At 42.1% G+C, this 25,082-nt stretch overlaps 1 protein-coding gene across 1 annotated transcript in view; it reads left to right on the forward strand.

Annotated features, from left to right (window-relative positions):
- The first annotated feature begins 8,169 nt into the window (after positions 1–8,169).
- Positions 8,170–25,082, forward strand: part of GPR39 (G protein-coupled receptor 39) — a 122,572-nt gene continuing 105,659 nt past the window's right edge. The window contains exon 1 of the mRNA XM_084643961.1: positions 8,170–9,521. Coding sequence (XP_084500087.1) covers positions 8,654–9,521 — 868 coding nt within the window. The 5' untranslated portion in view covers positions 8,170–8,653. The remainder of the gene's footprint in view (positions 9,522–25,082) is intronic.

The raw sequence follows: 25,082 nt of genomic DNA on the forward strand, positions 1-25,082 counted from the left end.
AAGGGCACACTGTTGACTCATATCCAGCTTCTCTGTAACCACTGTAACCCCTAGGTCCTTTTCTGCAGAACTGCTGCCTAGCCATTCGGTCCCTAGTCTGTAGCGATGCATTGGATTCTTCCGTCCTAAGTGCAGGACTCTGCACTTGTCCTAGTTGAACCTCATCAGATTTCTTTTGGCCCAATCCTCCAATTTGTCTAGGTCCCTCTGTATCCTATCCCTACCCTCCAGCGTATCTACCTCTCCTCCCAGTTTAGTGTCATCTGCAAACTTGCTGAGGGTGCAATCCACACCATCCTCCAGATCATTAATGAAGATATTGAACAAAACTGGCCCCAGGACCGACCCTTGGGGCACTCCACTTGATACCGGCTGCCAACTAGATATGGAGCCATTGATCATTACCCATTGAGCCCGACAATCTAGCCAGCTTTCTATCCACCTTATAGTCCATTCATCCAGCCCATACTTCTTTAACTTGCTGGCAAGAATACTGTGTCAAAAGCTTTGCTAAAGTCAAGGAACAACACGTCCACTGCTTTCCCTTCATCCACAGAGCCAGTTATCTCATCATAGAAGGCAATTAGATTAGTCAGGCATGACTTGCCCTTGGTGAATCCATGCTGACTGTTCCTGATCACTTTCCTCTCCTCTAAGTGCTTCAGAATGGATTCCTTGAGAACCTGCTCCATGATTTTTCCAGGGACTGAGGTGAGGCTGACTGGCCTGTAGTTCCCCGGATCCTCCTTCTTCCCTTTTTTAAAGATGGGCACTACATTAGCCTTTTTCCATGAAAGGACATATGAATCTTTAGCGCATCTGGCACATATAGTTCTATGCAAACACCTGTTCTCACTTTCAGGTGACAGTATAAACAAGAAGCGGGCAGCATTATCTTGTGCAAATGTAAACAAACTTGTTTGTCTGAGCGATTGGCTGAACAAGAAGTAGGACTGAGTGGACTTGCAGGCTCTAAAATTTTACATTGTTTTATTTTTTAATGCAGTTTTTTTGTACATAATTCTACATTTGTAAGTTCAACTTTCATGATAAAGAGATTGCACTACAGCACTTGTATTAGGTGAAAAATACTATTTCTTTTGTTTTTTACAGTGCAAATACTTATAATAAAAAATAAATATAAAATGATCACTGTAAACTTTGTATTCTGTGTTGTAATTGAAATCAATATATTTGAAAATGTAGAAAACATCCACAAATATTTAAATAAATGGTATTCTATTATTGTTTAAAAGCACGATTCATTTTTTTAATCACGCGATTAATCACGACTCATTTTTTTAATCGCTTGACAGCCCTACTTTTCTTGCAGTTTTTTCTCATATGCTGGGCACTATCGTGGCTTGTGTGGGTTGCCACAGTGGGCGCAGGTCCATGTACTGTTTTTGCTGGACTCTGACTTTAAGCTCTGCATACCTTTCTGCCTCGCATCTCTTTTCTTGTAGTATTTTGGATTCTCAATCATGGCTCCCGTGTGAGAGCACTGTCCACCGTTCAGAAGCTTTATTTTGGACAGGATGGCTTTTGTAGACAAATTATAAATGCTTTGCTAAGGGTTAATTCTATGTCTTCCAGTAGTCTCCCTCTAAATTTGTTTGTTTTGTTCTAGAATCTGGTCATGAGCTAGTCTCTTATCAGGGACAGAGTTACCGCCCCCCCCCCATTGCAAGATTTTTTTTTTCACCCCCAGATCAGTCACATGCTGTACTATAGTTTCACCTTCCTGTGGTACCCTGCGATTAAAAATTATATGTCTCATTTTTCAATACACCTCACATTTCTGTACTACAGGTCCATCCCCTGCCTGAATTAACTGATAACTATTTAAACACAACAAATGCTTCAGAACCAGACACTGTCAATAATAAACTTCTTTCTGAATGTCTTCCTTTTTCTGGCACCCCTGGTTTGCAGATACAGAGTGAAGTGCTGTTTGAACTTTCTCCAATTGTCTTCCACGTGTCCTGAGAGTTTCAGCTTTGTTGGAGCTTTTAACTGCTCAATTTTTCCACTCAGAGTATGCTCTTAATTTCTTTTTACTCCTGGTGCCATGTAGGCAGTAATTACTCAGCGCTCAAGTTATTTGCAGGAGAGATTTAGTTTATTCTGTGTCTGGCTCCAACTGGCTGTGCATAACAACAAGAGCTTTATAGCACCCCATCCAGAATCTTTCTGGGAGCCTTAGCCCTTAAAGGCATAGTCCCTAATACCACACCCCCATTTCCTGCCTAGACAAGCCACTAAGACCTGGTCTACACTTAAAACTTAGGTCAACATAACTAGTGCTGATGGGTATAAAAAATCCACGCACTTGAGTGCTGTAGTTAAGGAAAGCCAGTCTAACCCCCCCAGTGTAGATGCAGTTAGGTCAATGGAAGAATGTTTCTGTCAACCTAGCTATCATTGCTCAGTGAGGTGCTGTTCCTACAGTGACAAAAAAACTCCTTCCTTCAGTGTAGGCTGCATCTACACTATGCTATAGTCCTCTTAATGTAGACATGGCCTATGACTTGCCTTCAGATTAACTCTAGTATCAATTTGTTTACCTTCTGTTTCAGAGGTGAACTGGGGAAGGCTGAGATTCTGCCTCTGCAAACAAACGAGAGACAAATGCATGACAATTATACTGGAGGACAAGAGGCCTGCTGTGATGTGGAGAGAAAACATGTGGTGGGAGAGGGACATGGGTCAGAAATATTTCTAACTTAAATAAACAAAAAGACTTTCACACCCTCGCTTTCTTTGCTTTTGAGCTTTCATTCAAGTTTTGGAGTTTTTCAGCCAGACGAAGTGAGGAGATGAGGTGTTTCTGCCAAGCACCTTGAACATGGGAACCAATCATAGCAGAGTTATTAGAGTCATTTAGGGCAGATTTGCATATTCACAACATGGCTATTGAGAAAAATTCTACAGAGAGATTGCAAATCTAATAATGGCTGTCAGCTATTCAGAACACAGTGATTAGCATAGTGTATGGTAATTGAGAAATAACCATATAATTATTATGCAAATTGGGCACCCATAACCAATCAGTGTGCCTGGAATTACACAGCTGGGAAAAAATGTACTTATGAGTCAGTAACTATATGGTATCCCTGCACACTGAAAGAGGATAATCTACAAATAATTTACATAAAATGTGATGGCATCTGTCAGATGAGTTTGTTGTTCCTAGATCAGTTCCCATTTACAATTTTTACCAGCTACCACACTGAGAGGTCTGATCCTGTGAACACTTTGTAGGATGGCCCCTTAACAAGACAGCAGATTGGCCAAGAACTGAATGGCATGGAAACTGCTCTGTCCTTGCACCTCTTAGATGCGTTGCCAAGGCAGCATGGGGGAAAGGTTGCACTGCAACTACCTGTGCAATACCTGTTATGTGGGAGAGAAGACTTTGCTTACCCGAACTATCAGTCACTCAACTTTCTCCAGAACTACGCCCTGCTCTACACGACAGTTAGGTTGACATCAAGTAGTTTATGTTGCCATAACTCATTAAATGTCTACACTCGAATGTAGCTCCCATTGATGTAACTCACCCACTGTGACACCAAATCCCATATTCTTCATAGAGATATTGTTATGATATGATTGATATGCATAACTATGATGTATTTTATACAAGATAGGTCATGTGAGATATCATTAAAAAGGTTATGATCTACTGAATATGATTATCCTCTTTGTATGCATGTAGCATTTTGGTATCTGAAGTTAGGAATATTGTCTGTGCATCTATTACAAATGTGCTTACACCTGGGGAATGTCCACTAGGCAGAATTCAATCAGTCTAGATGGCTGGCTGGGAAGGGCCATTACAGAAAACAATAGGCCTTCGAAGAAGTTAATCTCCCACTGGGGAGCCTTCCTGAGGATGCTACAAACAGCCTTCAAGTCACGGCTGCTATAATACTACAGGGGCATGTGACCAGATCACCTGGTACTGGACTCCATCTTGGAACACAAGTGTTTTTCCACTAAAAGGTGTGGGAAGCTTGGAGACAAAGGGTTCCCGCCATATGCAATAGCTATTTAAGGCAGGGGAGTGACATCACTGAGGTTCTTCACTGACTCCCCGCCCAAAGGAGACTCTTGGAAACACATGAGGAACAAGGAGTGAACTGGGGGGAAGTGCTAGACCCAGGCTAGAGGGGTTTCTAGCCTGTGAGAGGAATACCTGGGGTTTTTAAGCTGCAAGCAAGGTCAGCTGGCCCCTTTAGAATCTCTGCAACCTGCTTAAATCATCATTTAGGGTGAGAAGATGCTACTCATATTCAATCTCTTTAGTATATTAAGCTTAGATTGTGTTTTGTTTATTTGCTAGGTAATCTGTTTTGATCTGGTTGCTATTCCTTATAATCACTTAAAATCTATCTTTTGTAATTAATAAATGTGTTTTTGCTTTATCACAACCCAGTGTGTGGGAGTTATAACTTGGGGCAGAAAGCTGTTGTATATTCCTCTTCACATTGAGGGAGGAGGCGAATTTCATGAGCTTATGCTGTTCAGTTTCCTGTGCGGTGCAAGAGGGTATAATTTTGGGTTTACACTCCAGAGTGGGGTGAGTGTCTAAGTGGCTGGGAAGTTCCTTAGCTGAAGCCTTTCCACACAGAGCTGATCACAGCATCTGTATGTTTCTTCAGCTGGATGTGTCCCTACCCGTATGTGTGCTGGTGAAGGTGCAGACTGGAGCCTGGGAGAGGGCGTGGCAGGCTGGTCATAGCAGTACAGTGTAAAGGGAGCCCAGGCTGGTGGGTCAGGTGGACTCAGTGGTACCCCGGTTCCAGGTAGCACCCTGGGGGGAACCTATCACACCCACTACACCAACTTGATAATTTCACCTCTGCAAGAGGTGTAGCCTTGATGTAGTTAGGTCGATGCAGTGTCAGCGTGGACATTGCATTGCTTACATCAACTGTTGCTGCCTTTTAGGAGTTGTCCCACAATGCCCCACACTGACTGTTAAATTGGTGCACACGCTCCTGGTGAAGAGTGCACCACCAATACGAGGAGCATAGTGTGGATTTGCAAAAGCGATGTAATTATTGGGGTGGTGGTACATTGATGTAACCTAGGTCGACTTAATTTTGCAGTGTAGACTTGCACACAGAGTCACACAGAGATTAAAGCAGAAAGCTAACCATAGAAGAACTATTTACATAAGCATTACTCCAGCCACAATAATCTGTATTACCTATCTATGTATTTGTATGCCCCCGCCCCGCCCATTACTCGTAGTATCTTATCAAACAAATCCATGATAGATGACTTGTGCCTCCCCATAGTGGGGGGAGGCAGAATCTAAAGGGGAGGACATGTGACCACCCCATGTGTCTTCCCTGCCCAGTGACACACCTCCTCCAGCTCCCAGCCTGGGGCTACCACTCTGTCCCTGCCCCACATTGCCTGGGGGGGGCGGGGGGAACTGGGACTCTGTCTTTCTTTCCCTGCACCTTCCCCATGTGTCACCTCTGAACATTGCAGGAGTTAATGTTACCTGGCCAATGGAGAGAGCAGGCTGCAGGTAGAATGTCAGATCTGCATCTACCTTGCCTGCACTTAATATTTTTTTTTGAGCTTTTTTGCATTACCGTCATTGTCTGGTTGATAAAGTGCTGACTGCAGCCTGCCAGCACTGCTGTGTGCTATCTTACATATGTGGGCTTCTCCACAACACTGATGACTGGCCCCCAGTATGATCAAACTCAAGACATCAAAAATCATGAGTAAGACCCTCAAAAATAATCAGATTAGCCCAAAAAAATCATGACCAAAAAAAATCAAATATTTGTAGTCTGTCTTTTGACTTTGTAACTCCCCTCTATTCATTTGCCAAAGCATGCGTTATAATTTCAGATTGAAAAGTCAACCTTATTGAAAACAGTGGGAGGTGGCAGACAATTTCTTTATTAAGGGCAGCCTCACTTCCCTTTGCAGATAGACTGTAAGGAAATGGTGACCATCTTGCTGGCCTCAGTCCCATTGACAGTAACAGAAAATTGTGGCCATTTTGTGTAAGGGAAGATTCATGAGTTTCAGCCTTTCATCATGTTTTCATTAGACAGGTAAAAAAAAACCCCAACTCCCCTACCCCAAAAGCATAAGAGTTATAATAAAATTGCAAGAGTTGGTGAACTCTTGGTGACCAACCCATAGATCAACTGGGTGCTGTAAAGAACCATTTCTTCTTATACAAGAGCAAGGGTCCATCCATGGAAATTAATTTTAAAATAATAGAAAATTTGGAATACAATAAAAAATTGACCGGTGGAACTCATTGCCACAAGATATTTGTAAGGCAAAGAGCTTAATAAGATCCTCCAAAAGATTAGACATTCATGTGAATAATAATAATATAATCTAGTGTTACACTAATTAGGATAAAATATATGAGAGCCTTCAACCTTCATACTGCAGTCAACCATTAACTATCTGTGGTTAGGAAGAATCTTCCCATATAGGTATATTATTGCATAATTACCCACGATGGATATTTCAGACCTTCCTGAGAGGATCCTGGACTAGATGGACAATCATTCTGATCTGATATGGCAGTTCCTATGTACCTTCTTTTTTATGATCTCAGTTTATGGGCACTGAAATATTCTCTTTCCACTCTTATTCCCCCTGTGGTACTACAACTCTAATAAAGGGAATTAATAAACATTGTGTATATTCTAAAGATAATATTGAAAGCTGCAAAATTGCATATGCATTTTATAATTGGTGTGGAAAAAGGGGGAGATCTAATCCTATTGGACCCCCCCCTTTCTTCCCTTTGATAGCAAGCAGCAAATTTTAATTAGCTTCAATTCCATGATTCAGTCATGCATATGTAATCTTTGTTCACACTTTTATAAAGTAAAATTAAGTGAAAGAAATTGGGTAATAATAGAAAGCTTGTCTGAGCAGAACAAATTTGAATTATCAAGCATAAGGAAAGATGACTGGGGCTACAGGGCTTGAAGTTCTGCAAGGTTTGAGGTGGTTTCTCTGAAACAGAACTGCATAAATAATCCATTGAAACAGGTGCTGATTATCCAGTTATTGGCATTCTTTGTTCATTATGTACTTGGGCTGCCTAGGTGTAGAGATAACCACTGAATATGAGGAGGCTGCTTAATAATATTTTTCTAATGCTCCTCTTATCTTGAGATAAAATGTGACCTGAACTTTTCTAGTTAATAAAAATTACTGTTTGAACCCACTTTTCTTGGATTTAGTATTAGAACAGCTCATCATACAGGACCTAGCATGATTACAGCTGCTAAAGTTATTCTGCCATTTGGGGAAAAACAACTTGCATTGTACTGTGAAGTTCTCCTAACCCATACAACCCCCCTAAATCAATGGGCCCAGGGATTACTTCAGGAGCCTTTAGTGTCCTGGTGTGAAACTAAAACTAAAGAGAGTATTAAATTCAGTCCCTCTGGAATGAGGCAGGGAAGAGGGAAATACAGTCTAATCCCTGCCAGTCATGATTATTGGAAGGAATGAGCGTGATTAGGATTGCTATCTGTATTATTTTTATCTAGCAGGGGAAAAATGGAAAAGTAAAGAGATACTTTTAATCTGTTTATGCTCAGAGTCTGACTTACTTTAAAACTTGTTAGAATACCCTTTACATTCTAAATATGTATTTTATATGTCCATCAGCTCATCAACAATAATTTATTTACATTAAGAAACCTATTTGTCCATATAGGGCTGCAATCAAAATATTGGACTGGCTTCTCAGCTAGCATAAATCAAGCCAGCCCCCTTGAAGTCAATCAAATTATATCTGAAGCAAGGCTTAGGCCCACTTTATTTTGCTCTGCTGCATCACAACCATGCATGAGGAATGTGCTGATTAAAGGTAGTATAAAAACAGAGCAACAAAGGAGGTTAAAGTCAGCATAGAGCAAAAGCCTGAATCCTGCTCAAAGGAAAGCTACTGAATGAATCATCTCTCTCCAGTATCTGCCTTCCACACCAACCCCACCTTTATTTGTCTACTGGCTGGCAGGTTCAGGGTAAAGGCCTCTTACAACGGTAGGTATCTGATTTCAGGAAGTGGAGGCTGTTTGTTTTGAAAAGCTATTGCACTTTTTCCCCTACCCACCTGACTGCTGGTCAGTGACCATATCCTGTCTCTGCCTCAGCCAGTTAATGTTAAACGAGAGCAGCTGCACAAACTCTTATCTCATCCCCAAGTTTGCGGCAGTGAAAGCTTGGGTGCAAGGTGTGCTGCAAAGCAGTAGATAGCAGCAGTGAATGGAAGAGGTACAGCTCTGCAGTTCATTGCCTGGAGTGTCTGAGAAAACAGAACTGATTTCAGCAGAGAAGAGAGAAGGAACAATGAAAAGAAATTTGTTTCATCCATCATAAGAAAAGGGGAACGTATGCTGAGAACTACCCTATCTCCTTCCCACCACGCCTGTGCTGAATTATGGACGCACTCTCTGTAACTAACAAACCAGCTTTGATTCAGGTCAGGTGTGCCTTGTAGAGTCCCTTTCACTGCAGCCTGTTTGTACAAGCTTGTGACTGTGAAGGGAGGAAGCGGGATCTATTTACTTCTTTACTTAGAATATTGGAGGGAGTTGGTAAGCAGAGTCTTCTTCCTTGTTTTTCTGTGGACTTGGTCATGGCTCAGCAAAGTGGCCAGGCAAATTGCTCTCATGTGATTGATCACAGTCATGTCCCAGAGTTCGAGGTTGCGCTGTGGATCAAGATCACTCTTGCCTTCGTCTACATCTTTATCTTTGTTGCAGGGATCGTGGGCAACAGTATCACTATCCAGACCACCAAAGTGCTGCAGAGGAAAGGCTATCTGCAGAAGGAGGTCACTGACCATATGGTGAGCTTGGCCTGTTCGGACCTGCTAGTCATCCTGCTGGGTATGCCTGTGGAGTTCTTCAGCATTATCTGGATCCCCTTCTCTACCCCAAACGGCAACGTGGCCTGCAAGCTGTACTGCTTTGTCTTCGAGGCCTGCAGCTATGCCACCATACTTCACGTGGCCACCCTCAGCTTCGAGAGGTACATTGCTATCTGCCACCCTTTCAAGTTCAAGGCTGCCTCTGGACCCCATAAGGCCAAGATACTCATTGCCTTTGTCTGGGTCATCTCCATCCTGGTGGCCCTTCCCCTGCTCTTTGCAATGGGCACTGAATACCCCCTAGAAGTTGTCCAGGGTCACCGAGGAGTGACTCCCTGCATCACGCCTACCTCCAGATACCACTGGCCTAACCTGATGAGCAATGTCACTATATGTACAAATCTTTCTTCCAAGTGGATTGTCTTCCAGTCCAGCATCTTCAGCGCCTTCATTGTGTACATTTTGGTGCTGACATCAGTGGCCTTCATGTGCCGCAGCATGATGAAAACTCTGATGATCCTCAAGAAAGGGACTGTGATGGTTCAAGGGGTACAAAGTCACCAGGAGCAGTATCTAAGGAAAAATCAGAGTATGGAGGGCAAGAACTCCAGGAAACAGACCATCATCTTCCTAGGTAAGGGCATGTTTTATTTGTAGGGGTTGGGAAGAAACTTAGAGGTATCTCGTTCACCCTGCTTAGGCCCATGTGTTGCAGTATGGGATGCAGGTCCAAAATGAGGGAGGCCCTGGAATTTAAGAAAATTATTCATACAACTAAATAATTCTCTCTCTCTCCTCACTTTTGTGGTTCTTCATTCTTGATGACAATAACTTTTTAACAATTAAAGTGGTGTGGAATGTGGGACTGAAAATGAATAGCGTCTCTCAAATGGCACAGCTGAGGGCCGCGCCCAGAGGAACTGTTCTCATACCATCTGCATCCTCTGGCTTTCTACACAAAGGCGAAGGCTGGGTTTTTTTAGTTTCATTCCAGTCACCCCCCCCCCCCGCCATTTTTTTAAAGGGACCCTTTAAATTTTAAAAAATATATTTTAAAAAATCTGATTACCTGAGCTGTGTCTTATTAACATTCTACCATGTTAAAGCAATGGGGAGGGAGGTCACTAAGTAAAATCCAGTTTACTTTGTTATTTATGCTGCCTGGTTACACTCTGTGTTTCTTTCCCTGTGGACAAATGAAGCTGGCCTCACTGTGGCATACAGTGTTAGTCTGGTAGGCAGGGCAAAGAGATAGTGACTTGGTGTCAAACTGTTCCTGCTGGCATTTTTTCCCTTAAATTCCTGACTATGTGGCAGTTGCAAAAATTTGTTGTCTCACAAGATCTAAATCTCAGCCAGTTCTGATCCATGTCCTATTCAGAATGTTACCTAGCAAGTGTCCTGTGCTGAACTATGTCAATTGTTGCTATATTTAAGTTGAATGATTGATTGAAACTGGGCTGGAGAGTTCATTTGGTCTCACAGGTTGCTCTTGCCCATGTTTGTTTGTTTTTTCCTCTGGTCTTATTTGAAGGCCCATAACCTTGGAATTATGTCTGATTCTGATCTCTCTCACCACATTTGTCAGACTAAAACTAATCAAGTTGTCATTTCACCAACCCGGAATCTTTCCAGGCTGTGATCCATGTAGCCTCCACCTCCAGTTGAGGGTCTTAGAGGTGCTCTTAATCATGTCTTGCTTGAATTACAGCAAATCCTTGTTTTGCTGGCTTGCTTAATACAGTAGTGGCTACGGTAAATGAACAAGCTAGTGGATGAATGCATAGACAAAATAGGATTTCAGTGCAGCTTTTTGGCACTTCGATACCTCAGGGAAGGGGTTGACACAAATAGGCTCTTCCACTTAGAAAACCTTGCAGAGATTAACGCTAACTGTCCCATATTCTCCTAGCTAGTCATATTCTTACTATTATCTGCAACCCACCAAACCTTTTCTAGAGGCCTATGGAATAGGGGGAAAGAAATGGATTCCTGAACCAGGAATTCTAGCTATAGTGAAAAGAGACCTGGTCTTTCTCTGGCCTCTTCTGCATTATGTCTGGGTCAGAATTGCGGACCCAGTTAAAAGATACCATGTGGACAAGATCTAACCTTACTCCTGTAATTATGTCTCAGTAACCAGATTAAAAGTGCTGGATAACAGATGTGGCCAAATACATGCATAAAGTGTTCTGCAGGATTCAAAGGTGAGAACTGAAGGTTCAGGTCATACGCTTTACTTTGTCAAAACACTTGTCTGGTCCTTGTGTCTAAAGTGCATTTTTTGAGAAGAAACACTCTGGTTACTGTGGTTCTCTAATGATACTGCAAACCATTTTGAGATCATTTGGAATGAAAGGCACTGTATAAATATGATGATTTACATTTCAGTGGCACTGTATCTGAATTGCCTTCTGGGATGGAAGGCAATGACTAATGCACTTTGCACAGAGCAAGGGAGAGAGACTGTTTTGCTGTTTAAGGTCTTTGCTACAGTGGGACCTTTCAGATATCTGTGTAACTTGCTCCCCTCACAAATTGTCCACATCTACATTCAAATCCAGCTTAAGGCCCCAATCCTGCAATGCACTCTACGTGGGTGCAGAGGGGAAACTACTGTGCTTTTTCTTCCCATTTATCTCCTGTCACTCTGTCTGGAGTGGCTTACAACCTTGAGTGCCAACCTCAGGGCAGACTGTCAAGAAGGCAGGGCAGACGCCTCAAATGGGTGGTATGTTCTATTATTAGATTTCACCAACTCAGTAACAAGTGTGTCCTTCTAAAGCGCCATAACAACCTTACTATGGAATCGCAAACAATCCCATTGGACACTCCAGTCTATCTTGCCATCAAGGCAAGCTGGACTTAGCAATGGTTCATTGGTGTACACCAAAGGTCACACAATATTCAGGTTGCTGCCAGTCCCAAGAGACCAGTCACTCACCCCCATGTCAAATTTTACCTCTAATCTCACACCGAAGACAACACATTTAGCCAATCCTATAGTACACTAGCTAAGGATTAAGAAAAGAAATGAGAACTTTATTCCAGGTTAAAGTAGGCAAATATATATACACACAAATGAATTAGTGTATAGTGCCAAAAGATGACCAGGTTGTAGTAATCTGTCAGCACTGAATGTCTTTTAGGGCTAACCCAGGTCGACCCTGGGGATCTCTGTTTCTGTTTCATAACTCTAGCCCTCTGAGGGTCTCAACAGCAAAAGAGAGATGAAAAACTTCCTTCTTAGCTATTTTTAGTTCCTTCTTTCAGAATTCAAAATGAGCTCTTTTGTATATAGCCTCTTTGTGGTTGTGAAGGGGCAATTAACAAAGTCTTTGTATTGTAATATCCCACAATGGCCCCTTTAGTTTTGGTAGCCTTGATGAACAGGAGACAATCCCTCCTGACAGGGCTCACGGTTTCATAGCAAATACTTTTTTTACAGTTATGAAGCAAAAACTTAAATATTGCCTTATAGCAGGTGATACAGATATTACTGAGATTAATGCATGCAGCAATTTACAAGCATTTCGTAAAGTCTAAACACTAAACCCATGGTTATAAGCTCAATGCCCATCTTAACCATGCTGATACACAGCTGAAACAGACACTGTTCCAGCAATGAATTTGTCAGTGCTTGGCCAAGGCCTAAAGCCTTGGTAAGAGCTGGCACCTGGTTTGCCAGCCTCACAGCCCATATCTCCACTTCTTCATTTTCCTTTGACTGCCCAGTTGGAAGTGGGTCAGGACCAATGCTAAAAGCTAACTGAAAGCAATTGTCTGGTGCTTAATATTAAAGGAATTTGCCACTGATATCTAACATTTTCTGTGTGCGACCAGCATGCTGACAGTGTGGGAAAATGCTTTCATGAATTTCCTGAAACGATTTTTACAATGTATTTCAAATGGCTCTTAAAAATATGAGTCTCACTAATTAACTTGGGTTAGGAAATAAATTAATGAACTGAAGAGGAAAAAATCATGGCCTGCATCCATAAGAATAATACAATGCAATTTAATATGCGGATTTCATAAGAATTATGCTTGAAGGCAATTTTAACCAAGAAGAAACAAACATATAAATTGTTTACAAATTGCTTAATTTAAATATGTTGATTTAGCAGCCCTCTTTGTATTTCATTTAACAGATGGGTCAAATTAAAACAGATATTTGCTTATTTCCAACATATTTCACATTAAATGTGAAATGTAAATGACGGCGTATAGCAAGATGTCTTTGAGCATCTAACAGCAATAAAAACAATCTAGCATTTTCTTCCTCCAGTTGTTAAGTGATAACTTCTACAAAACAGAAATTCATAAATCTACCAAAGATGAGAAGAACGTAAGTAGAAAAACACAGAAGTAGAAACTGATGGTTTGTTTGTTTGGTTTTTTTTTGTTTTGTTTTTTAGTGCCTTATTATTGTGCCATGTTTGGGAATAATGAAAACAAATTGGGAAAGTTGACAGTGAGAAAATATTTCCTGCATCATTTCAGAATTCAGTAGATAGTTTACGGGAAGTAATCAAGATGCAGATGGGAATGGACAGTCATAGTGTAGAGAGAGCATGTGTTTGAGGGAGAATACAAAGGTAGATGCTACTGAAATATGTACAGAACCAAATTCTTCTGTTAGCATAACGGAGAGCAGAAATTTGGTTCATATTGTCAAGATGCTCATCTGATTTCCAGTCTGATAGTCTATAATATACTAATGTAATGGACCAGATTCTGGACTGTGACTGAGGAACACTTGATGCAGCTCTTGGGGGTGGTGGTGGTGGTGGCGGGGGGAATAGATGGTATAAAGGTGTATTTAAACCACTTCCCCAGTTCTTGTGGTGCTGGTCTAGTCCCTAGCTGGGCTAGTCTGAACCCCAGTTCTTCAGACTGCTTTAATTTACTCTAAGATCCAAAGGGGCTGCTCAGGCATTTGGAAATTTGCTGGGGTGCAGAGATATCTGGCCACACTCCTCTTCCTCCAGACCCAAGAACTATGCTGGCAGCCTGGAGGGGAGAGGTGTGGGAACCACAACAGCAATGCTGGACCCATAGTGCTGGTGAAATCCTTCGATATCTGGGCAAGCCAGATTTACGGTAGCTCTACACCAGTGGAGCTGTGCAAAGTTGCCCCAGTTTATTGGGAGATTGACTTGTAACTGTTAAGTGTAATGCCCTTCTAAGTAGCACAGTGCTGTTCCTTTCATATGTTACAGTGGATATAAGTGCTGTTGTACCTCATTGCTTACACAGCTCAAATTTAAGTGTCTTGCACTTCAGATAGACACACTTTAGGGGTTTTTGCAAGCAACTTTTCTTGTCCTTGCCTCAGTGTGTGTTTATCACTTGGAAACTGAACCTGCTCTTCTTAGTTGTATGGGAAACTGCATTCCCTGCAATGGGACTGCTTGTGTGAGTAAAGCAAGTAGAATTTGGTTTGATATGGTGTGGGATTTGCTTAAATGACTCATAATTGACTGTGCTTCCTTGTTCATTGCAAACATCATTCTATGGGGGAGGGATAGCTCAGTGGTTTGAGCATTGACTTGCTAACCCCAGGGTTGTGAGTTTAATCCTTAAGGGGGCCATTTAGGGATCTGGGGAAAAAAGTTAGGGATTGGTCCTGCTTTGGGTGGGGGGTTGGACTAGATGCCCTCCTGAGCTCCCTTCCAACCCTGATATTCTGTGATAAAATGTATATTGGGGCTGTTATCTCAGGCTGGTGTTATGAGCAGTAAGGCAAATCTATCTATTGTCATTTTGTCAGTGTAATATTGTATGATTCACGCTTGTGCAGTATTTTCTGTTTAAACTTCTTGCTTCATCTACAGCAGCAGAAGTTAGTGAAGTGTTACATTTTCAGACCTGTGCCCAGGAAAAGTGCTGGACTGGTAGAACTTGGATAAATGGAGGATAAACCTGGGCAACAGCAGTGCAAGCTTCCCCACAATACTCAGTCCTTCTGTGATCAGGTGGGATTGACCCTGAAGGTGGGGATCTAGCTTGTTCAGCTCCTGGCCTTTCTGCCAAAAGCTAAAATGGTGATAAAAGACCATTTATTGTACACTTGTCAGTATACACTCTGTCTGTCTTTGTCCTGAAAACGTTGAGATCTGTGGTCATCCTAACCTCTTATCTACTGTGGAAAGGAGTATCGAAGTGATGGGCCAGCTGCTGAGAAATCTGTATCCCCTGTTTGAAGCATGAATCAGCTATGTAGCTTCTCAGAGTATGTCTACACTGCAGTTAGTTGACGTGGGCCAGCAGCAGGTATCTGACTCAGGCATGCCGGGTTCAGGCTAAGGGGCTGTTTAATTACAGTGTAGATATTCAGGTTCCACCTGGAGCCTGAGCTCTAGGATCCTGTCAGGTAAGAGGGTCACAGAGCCCCAGCTTCAACCCATGCCTGGACATCTACACTGCATTTGAACAGTCCTGCAGACTGAACCCCGTGAGCCCAAGTCAGCTGGCATAGCCGATCAGCCGGTGTCTAATTGCAGTGTAGACATACCCTCGGTAGCTGCTGCTCCCAGTTGTTTGGCTGGAGTAGGGGCTGCAGCTCTCCCTCCCTGACTGTAAAAGGATCTGTGTTTACCCTGCCCCTCTCCCAACTCAACACAGCCAGGTCTGCTGTATGCACAGGGTACAGTGCCCCTGGCAGGCTGACAGCTCGGCTGTCTCCCGCTTTGGCAGAAGAACCGTAGTGTCAAATAAGCAGGAATAGGAACTTTTCATACAAGCTTTGTGTAGCTTCTCTATTAAAAGCAGTTACAATTTGGTGGCGTTTTTAGGGTTAATTTGGCATAGTGCTTACACAAATAGAATCATAGAATATCAGGGTTGGAAGGGACCTCAGGAGGTCATCTAGTCCAACCCCCTGCTCAAAGCAGGACCAATCCCCAATTAAATCATCCCAGCCAGGGCTTTGTCAAGCCTGACCTTAAAAACTTCTAAGGAAGGAGATTCTACCACCTCCCTAGGTAACGCATTCCAGTGTTTCACCACCCTCCTAGTGAAAAAGTTTTTCCTAATATCCAACCTAAACCTCCCCCACTGCAACTTGAGACCATTACTCCTTGTCCTGTCCTCTTCAAATATGGAGAGGTCTCTCTACTCAGCACTTTACAATGTACCAGATTTAGTGTTCCGCCACAAGATAGAGTTCACTTTGATCTTATTTGTATTCCAGCAGCACCAAGATTGTGCTGTATAGGAAGAGACAGTCCCTTCCCCAAAGAGCTCACAATCCATATACACAAGACAGGGGAAGGGGTGGGAGAAGAAACAGGCACTGAGAGCAGAGGCAACTTCCCAAACGTCACCCAAATCAGTGGCAGAGCCAGGAATTAATTGAACACAAGTCTCTTGAATATCACACCAGTGTCCTATCCCCTGAAAAACACTGCCTCTTTGATACCTACTGTAAAACTCAATACTCAGTGGGGACACACAGATGCCTAGCCCCACTGTGTTAATTAAAATAATCACAAAACATACTGCGGCCCATGTTCACGACTCATTAGCTTGGCAGTCGTTAATCTTTTAATTCTACACAATGCCAGTTTTAAACAAACAGGCGTGTGAGCTGACCTAAACAGTCAATTAAAGCTAAATATAACTACAGTGACCAATGCTAGCACTTTTCTTTAAATCGGAAATTAAAAAATGCCCCCCAAAACTGGAAAAGGGCACCTGATTTCCTCCCCTCCCCCCCCCCGTTTATGAACCATCTAGTGTTGGCAGATTAATGTGTAGCTCAAAATAAAGATACTGTGTATAGAAATCGCCTTTCAAAAGATCACCAAGGAAATATATTTTGTAAGGCACTTGGCAAATGGATTTTCAGGAGAACCGATTACTTCAAGTACTCTGCTAAAAATATGTGGTTGTCATCTAGAGATGACTCAGGTGCTGCAAAACTTGACAATGGTAGGACTTCTGTTACAGAATAATTAGACATTTCCTCATGGGCTGGAAATTGTCTGCTTCTTTTCCTTACAGCAAAAGGTTCAGCTTGGAGACAGAACAAAAACTGAAAGAACAACTTGGTTGATTAGGTTATAGTCCCCTTAGACTTTATTGGACATGTGCTTAAAGATGAATATGTTGTAGATTGGTGGTTATTTTCATGTGTGCTTGTTATATAGTTCCCCTTAACCATATATTTCCTGATGGGGCCTTCTTTGGAGAGGGCTATGATTACACAAGTCAATAAACTATATGTATCAGTAACACCTGGTGCTTAGATATTGTCAGATATCTCATAAATTTAGCAGGGGCAGCTGGATGAGTGTTTGGCTGGAGAATTTAAGGGAACACCTGGATAATCCAGGAAGTTGTGCTGGTGGCATCCACTTTGCTGTGGCATTGACTCACTGTATTGATGCTGTCTTTTGAATAAGACATAAAAGCAAATGTCTTGCCTGCTTGTTATCGCTAAAAATGCCTTCATTCATTCCACAAGAGTAGGGGGTGTTAACCCTGGTGCCCTGCCCAAATCTGGGTAATTGCATTCTGATTATCGAAAACTCCCCTATGTGTTCAGATGAATATGGTTCCTTCACTTCTGTCCCAAATAGTTCTGTAGTATTGCCATGTTCTGTCACACAATACTGGATTTCACCCAGAGGTAGCTGCATCTCATTGGAGGGTGGTTGACTCCTAAACAGTTCCTGAGACACTGTGGTCATTTTAGGTGAAAGTCTTTAGATAAAATATTAAAGGAACCATCAATCACCCTCCACTGAAATACAGCTACCTCTGGGTTGGAATGTATCATCCATTCTGTATCATCAGAGCTCCACGTTAATGATGGGAAGTGATTTAACATCTCCAAACAAAACTACAGCATGAACTTTTGCTGGATAGAATGTTGTTTCCCAGGGTTGAATTTGGGTTGGCAGTGGGTGGGAGAATCGGGGTTGACATATTCACAGTGCTGCTAAATATACTGATCTGGATGTGTTTACTGGCCAGGAGTAGTCAAAGCCTTTTTTTAAAAAAAAAACCTCAACAACAACACAAAGGAGCATTTCCAGCAGCGCAGTACTGGGCACACCACTAGCCAAAAGGGACGATTACACCTTTTTATATGAGCCTCCTTTTGTTACGGTGCTAGATGTAATAATTTTATTGCACAAACCTCAACAAATGGGAATTTAATAATATAGTGTTTAGGAGAGAGAAAGGTAGATCTGTGGTAATAACACACAAATGGGAACAAACTTTGGAATCTTAACCATACAGGGGGAAACTATAGCCACCCATAGCAACACACTGGAAATCTGGAATGCAAATACCTCTTACTGTTAGTCGGAACCCCAAATGGGTCGCAAGTTTGTTTTAACGGGGTTGCCAGGGCTGGCATTAGAGCAGACCCCTGCCAGTGTCCCTGCCCCCCGGACTCCCTGCCCAGGGCAGAGGGAGGGTCCATGACTCCCCACAGCTGCCTGCATGGCTCTTATTATGGCTTGGCTGTGGCTTTGAGGGCCCTCCTCTCTTCCTCCCCCCCGCCCCACCCCACAACTAGAGGCAGGTCAGGGACAGAGCCGGCATGGAGTTGTGGACCCTAGAACTCCACCTGCCCTGGGCGGGGATATGGGCTGGGCACTGCTCTCAGCCCCCACACACCGCAGGCAGATGGAGGGTCCATGCGGCTCCCTGTCCGGCCTCCAAGCTGGCCTGGCTGGAGGATGGGGCCTTGGTTGGGAGGAGGGGGAGAGGAGGAAAGGGAGTGGGGTCCAGCCGGGCAAAAAGTGTACTGGCCTGTCCCGTCCACTTTCAAAAAGTGGGAGGACCATGTTCCTCCCCCCTTTCCCAGTTCTAGCACCACTGTAATGGGGCTCAGGGCAGTAAACTGAAGCCCGAGCCCCACCATGAGGGGCCGAAGCCAAAGCCCAAGGGTTTCGTCCCCACGGGGCTTGGGCTTGGGCTTTCTGCCTTTGGCCCCGGCGAGTCTAATGCCGGCCTTGCCGAAGCCTGAGCCCCACCATGTGGGGCTGAAGCCCAAGGTCAAGCAACTCGCCTTCATGGGGACCCCTGTGGTGTGAGGTCATGTAGTAATTTTTGTTGTCAGAAGGGGGTCGCAGTGCAATGACAGTTTTCGGTTGGAGATTAGAGTGGGGATGGTGACTGAAAGATCTGTGCAGAAATTGCCTCTTAAAACTCTAGAAAAGGTAGAATAAAGCGTCCTAGGACAGCACCAGAAGGGAATTTTATTCCCAATATGGAGCCAAGCAGATGTGCCTGGGAGATGATTGTTGGGATGTTAAGAAATGTATCTTGTCTGAGATGTCTCAGCGTTCATGTGGCAGCCTGTAAACTGTTTCATGCTACTACATACAGCATGATTTTGGGAGATTAATTTTTAGATTACTAAAGATTAGTAATTAGTAATCTTTCCTTTTATAACCAACAAGTGCACATTTTGTGTGGGAGGAAGAATACAGTGTGTGTGAAATTCCGAATAAATATTGTGTAATAATAATCATTCATAAAATTAACACTCACCTCCTTTAAAAATTCATATGGACAATGTGAATGAGAATGGCTTTAATAATAAAAAAGGGGTGAGCGAAAAGTGTCAAACATGGGGCCAGAGAGAGCATTCTAAAACCCAACTTTGGGGGGAGCGAAAAAGTTGGCCCATGGATTTCACGTTCAGAAATAATGCTAAATCTATGCTTTTTCTCAGTTCCTCCTTCCTTTGTAAATGGTTATTTATACAAGTAAGAAACTATCAGCAGGCAGGTTTAGTCTAATAGTCAGTTGACCTTGATGATATGTTACTCTTGCGTCTGATTTAAAGGATCAGAAAGATTATCTCTTTCCCTCTTGGTAACCATGCAGATGAAGCCTAGCAGTGTAAATTGCTTGGGTTACCCTTGAGGAAAGTCTGAAGGGACATGTTAGAACTGTTTTTGTCTAGAAGGAGGGGGCTGTGGCACAGTTACATATTGAAATCTAAACTGGTGGTCTGCAGTGGAGATCATTGTTTTGAAATTTCTCCTGACTAGTTCTGCAATGGTATTAGCTGCCCAGTAAGACTGCAAGTCTAGGAATCCACTTGTCATAATGGAAGAAGAAGAATATAAGCTTTAGCCTGCTGGTTGTTGCTGTGCATTTAGTGCTGAGATTCTAATAGCTGCCTTTAGGAAGTCAAGGAGTTATGTACGATCAAATTGAAAGCTCCAAATGACTCATAAATTCTCTGATATTAGAGCTCTTTCATTAAAATTCACAGACTAGCAATTATTGTTTAAAGATAATGGTCTTGACATCAGCTAGAAAACAAAAGATTTAATTTTGTGAAATGTGGTATAATCGGAATTCAAAACAATAGAAGAATAGATAATGCACTTAATTTTCACAGGTGAAGACTTTAATAAATCATCTGTGAACTTGCCACAAATGAGTCTTATCTATTGAAACTGGGAGAGAGATGTGAACAATCTATACATGACTTGGAGCCTGGCTCGGGGGGTGACAGCGAGAAAATATTGCCAGAAGGGAATACTAATGCCTGGGATCATGGTATATTGTCCCTAGGAAGAGAATGGTATTCCAAAATTCTAGAGGTTGTCTTACTTAATCTGAGTGCGCTAGGTTATTACTGGAGGCACTGTGTTTTATTATTAACCTTCCTCAGCTCCACACACACCCCCAGATTGACCCTAAGCTACCAGCTCCTTGGAAGAAGTCCTTGAGGCCTTTTTTCCTTGCTCTCAGGAGCTATCTTTGGAGAGAGTGACACAAGATTGGAAGATTTCTGTCTACCCACAACACTTGAGCAGGGGTAAGCTTCAGAGATGGATGTTGGGTGGGCTCTTTCTTTCCTCCTCTCTGTTAAAGAACATACTGAGGGAAAAGTTCTGGGTACCAGCAGGCGCACTGACCTCTCAGCTAAAGGGAGATGGAGAGGAGGGTAATGAGACCGCCTTGTTGCTATTTTTTTTTTCTCCTATGTAAGAGTGGGGAATAAGAGGCTGAGGTTTTAAGGCCAGTGCTAAGAGTATTCTTAATGCTGCTGGCATTCTGAGGGGCTTTGGATTGGGAGAGAGCCAGAGCACTAAAGAAATCTCTGTAGTGCAACTGAGGGCTTCCTTGTGATGTTAGTGTTACAGCATGGAGGGGAAGAGGTGGGCATATCCTAGAGCTGTTTGTCTGGGTGGGAGAAAAGGTCAGGCTGATATAGGTGTCCTCAACATGTACTCTTTCTTCTGCTGTAACTGCTGTTTCCTTTTGTGTATCAATTGGAGGGCAATTGTGTCTGGATTCTCACTAAACCGAGGACCGGTGAAATGAACGGAGGATAAAGCATTCTTTAGAAATTCACAGATTCCACGGCTAGAAGGGACCATTGTGATTATCTGGTCTGATCTCCTGTGGAATTAGAATTGTCAGAGAATTGCCCCAAAATAATTCCTAGATCATACTGTTTTAGAACAACATCCAAATTCTTATGAGCCCTATTAGTGTATGCACATAAAGACAAAAATAGTTTCACCATCATCACATTTTGAGCTGACGCCACTTTGTTGGGATGGCAGAGGATGTAAATTAGTGATGACTCTAGCTTTCTGGCTAAATATTTTTTGGGCTACATTACTTTTAATACCCTGAACTTTTCACTTGAAACAACTTTAAGCACTCTATTGCAGTGTAATTACATTTTGCATGTTTTAATGAAAATGTAATAACCCCTTTAACACTTCGGTGACCTTTGGCCTCCTTTAGACTCTAATCTATCTAATCTTGTTTTCTGGGTTCCACTTTTCCATTCCCAGTGTAGGAAAAGCAGTCTAATTATGCTAAAAGTAAAACCTTCAATCACTTGAGAGGCCAATTAAAAGTGACAGTATCTGCAATAGTTGGTAAACTGCTTGCTGTACAACAGGGAAAAAATTACACTGGATTCTGCTTATTTCAGCTTTAAATTATAGCGTGGAAAGCCTAAAAAACCCATAAAAATGTAAACCATCTAATCTCTAGCAAGTACTAGTGTGTCTAAATATATATGTTCAACAAGAGTCCAACTAACTTTTTCTGAGGGTTTTAAATGATCATCCATAAAAGATAAATACTTGTATCATATTTTGCATCCTCAATACACAGCCTTTCCTCTCACCTCTATTAAATGGTGGATATAATTCCTTTGTTATTAGCATTGTGTTATTGGTCAAATTCTACACCGGAGCTCAGCTAAAGACATTGGATGGTATACAAACATGGGTAAACATTTTCAAAAGTGAAAAGCTGGTTGGCACTTTTCAATTATTATTTATTTGTAATTTGAAATAGTGGTTGTGGTTGTTTGTTTGTTTGTTTTGTTTAAGGCATGTTTTTGTCAAAATGGAATCTTCCATGGGTAATGTGTGTTTTTTTTTTTCTCAATTAATTCTAGATTTTTTGTCCCCCTCCCTCCTCCCACCAAAAACTGAAACCAGAAAAATTTGGGCCAAAATAAAAAAAACAAACAAACAACCTTTTGGGGGAAAAAAAATAGAGAAAACAAAATTCACGGTCATCAAATATTTTTGCAGGACCAAAACAACATTTTTCCACCCAGCTCTAGTGACGCATTTTTTTTTTTAAAAAATGCTTCAATTCTTGGATGCCCAATTGAGACACCTTTTGAAGGGCCTAACTTTCAGAAAATGTTCCTCTGAAAACCGAACTCTTAAAATATCTGAAGTTGGGCATGTAAGAATTGAGGTGCTCAGATACCATGGTAATGAGCAGAATATCAGAACCCATACTGAATACAGTAGAAGCACCAAAAATTACTAATTACTATTGAAAAATCTTAATCTTAGATAATTAAAATAGTGAGACTGTTTATAAAATTCTTCCTTTGCCCCATTCTGTGAATGGGTCCAAACCACATAATGCTAGCTTAGTACTAGGCTACATTGTTCATGTATCAAAGCAGGTTGACTGTGGCTTCTAATGTGTCAAATAAGAACCAAATCCTTGGTGGTTTGTCAAGGATAAATAGAAGTCAAGGGCAAGTGCAGTTGCCCAGCTGAATTGATTAGATTAGGCTTAAGACTCTGAAATAGCATCAAATGGTCTTTAGACTTTTTCACAACACAGCTTTATTTTCTTGATTTTTGTCCAATGAGACCTCTAAAATAGATTTAGGGCAGATTTTTCAGAAACACAAAGGGCATTTAGGTACCCAGATTCTATTGAAAGCCGGGGAGTTGGTGCTTAACTCCTATTTGTATAGCTAATAGAATTCTTATTTGGTCATAATTACTGTGGGTTAGATTATGAGCCGCTTTTACTTGCATTGGTGAGCAGTTAAACAAAGGAGTTGTCTCATGGTGCCAGATTTTCAAAGGTATTTAGGTACCTAAAAATGCAGATGGTGTCTAATAGAATTTTCAGAATTATCTGCCTGCATCTTTAGATGCCTGAATACAGACTTTTTTTTTTTTTAAAAAAAGGTAATGGCTCACCAATGTGAATAACCCAGCCCTATGCAATTGCATTGTTTGTATTGAAAACCTAAGCTACACATTCAGGTTTCTTAAACTAGACCATTTCTATCTGACTATAGTCAGATGTTTCACAAAGCAATTGAAGCTCAGGGCTTAAAGGCCCTCGGATACCATTATGATGAGTATGGTATGAAAACTTAGAAGCTGCCTCTAGGAAGGATTGGAGTTTATTGCTCTTTGATTTATGGCATTGTGTCAGTTTTTTTTATGGCTGACCCAGCAATGAGGTTGTTTCCTCTGACTGGGGACGGTGCGTGCAGTGTGGGTGTTTTTTATACTAGCAGAAACAGTTGACTATTGAGGTGAACTGGCTTATATATGTCATTTTATGAGCACTATGTGACTGCATGAACCCCTGCGGTGGGAGAGTGCTGGAGCCAGTGAAGGTGCAGCAGACTCTCTCCAGTGACGCTACCTGGCAGGCAAATAGCTCAAGTTTTCAGAAGTCAGGATAGGAAGAGATCTATTTCCAGCTGAAATACACACACAAATGGTTCTCTGCCTATGAGCTGCTTCCCATACAAGTTGCTTTGTGTCCTGAGAAGAGTAGGAAACGTTCACCAAAAGACCAAGGGTACACGAAGTTTGATGTGCTGCAATCCCTGTTTGATGTGCACTCGACTCAATTTGTCTGCATCCTGGATCCAAGACCCACCATAAAGTGTTCATTTATTTTCTACTTCCCTAGTGTCCCAGCTCAGTCTATGCCTTGGATGTACTAATCCATGACCTACTCAGTTGTGAGTCTCCTTGTGCCCAGTGTCTGGTACTTAAAAGCCTGTGTTGTGAATGCTTTCTTCCAAGAGAGAATTGGTCTAACCTTATCAGACTGAAGTGAAGTTTTAAAATGACTGGATGTTTGTTTGCTGACAGGCAGATGATGTCCTCTAGACTGTCACAGTGTGAACAAAGTGCTGTGAAACCAAATCATAACCCTTTGTTAGGCTTCAGTCAAACCACATGAAGCTTTGGCAACAAGGTGGTGTTTGAGCTGCCTTGGCCTTATGCAGAGCATTCTCATTTTGAAATCTTCTATAATGAAGAGATTTTGATATTTGCATAATTCAAACATGAAATCCTCTAACAACCACAGAAGACTTGATTTAATTAACTCAGGGCACTGCCATTCCCAGTCTCAGGCAAATGGCAAATACCTTTACTGTAAGTATACTTAAAGATTTACTTTTTTCTTTAATCAGGCAACAAAATCTTACCCAAGGGAACCTGAAATTGGCTTATCTTTTCCTCAGACTGAATAGTACAGACACCTTTTGGGTTACATGTAAGGTCAATCCTTCTTTGTGTTACAAATTAGCTGGAGGGGGAGTTAATACATTCTGCTACAACCCTTTGAAAACCTGTGCAATGTGTATGGTTTGCAAACAGGAGAAGCTAGATCCTCAGTGGCGCTCTGCCTAGTTATACACTGATTTCATTGGAACTATGCCCACTGACATCCACTGATGATTTGGCCCTAGATTTTTTTTAATCTCCCTTTAGAAGGTGTTGAGCACTGTAACTTGTGACACCCACTCTTTGGTAGAAAACCTGTCTCTTAGGTAAGTAATTATAACTTCCTTTAACTCTTTTCTCAATGTTGCAACCCCCGGGTGGAGGGAAGGGAGTTATTGGGCCAGATTCTCAAGCTTGGCTACAGCCTCTCTGTACAACACAAGTAGTGTAAA

This window comes from Lepidochelys olivacea, assembly GCF_965140295.1.
Source record: "Lepidochelys olivacea isolate rLepOli2 genome assembly, chromosome: 11".
Classification (NCBI taxonomy): Eukaryota; Metazoa; Chordata; order Testudines; family Cheloniidae; genus Lepidochelys; species Lepidochelys olivacea.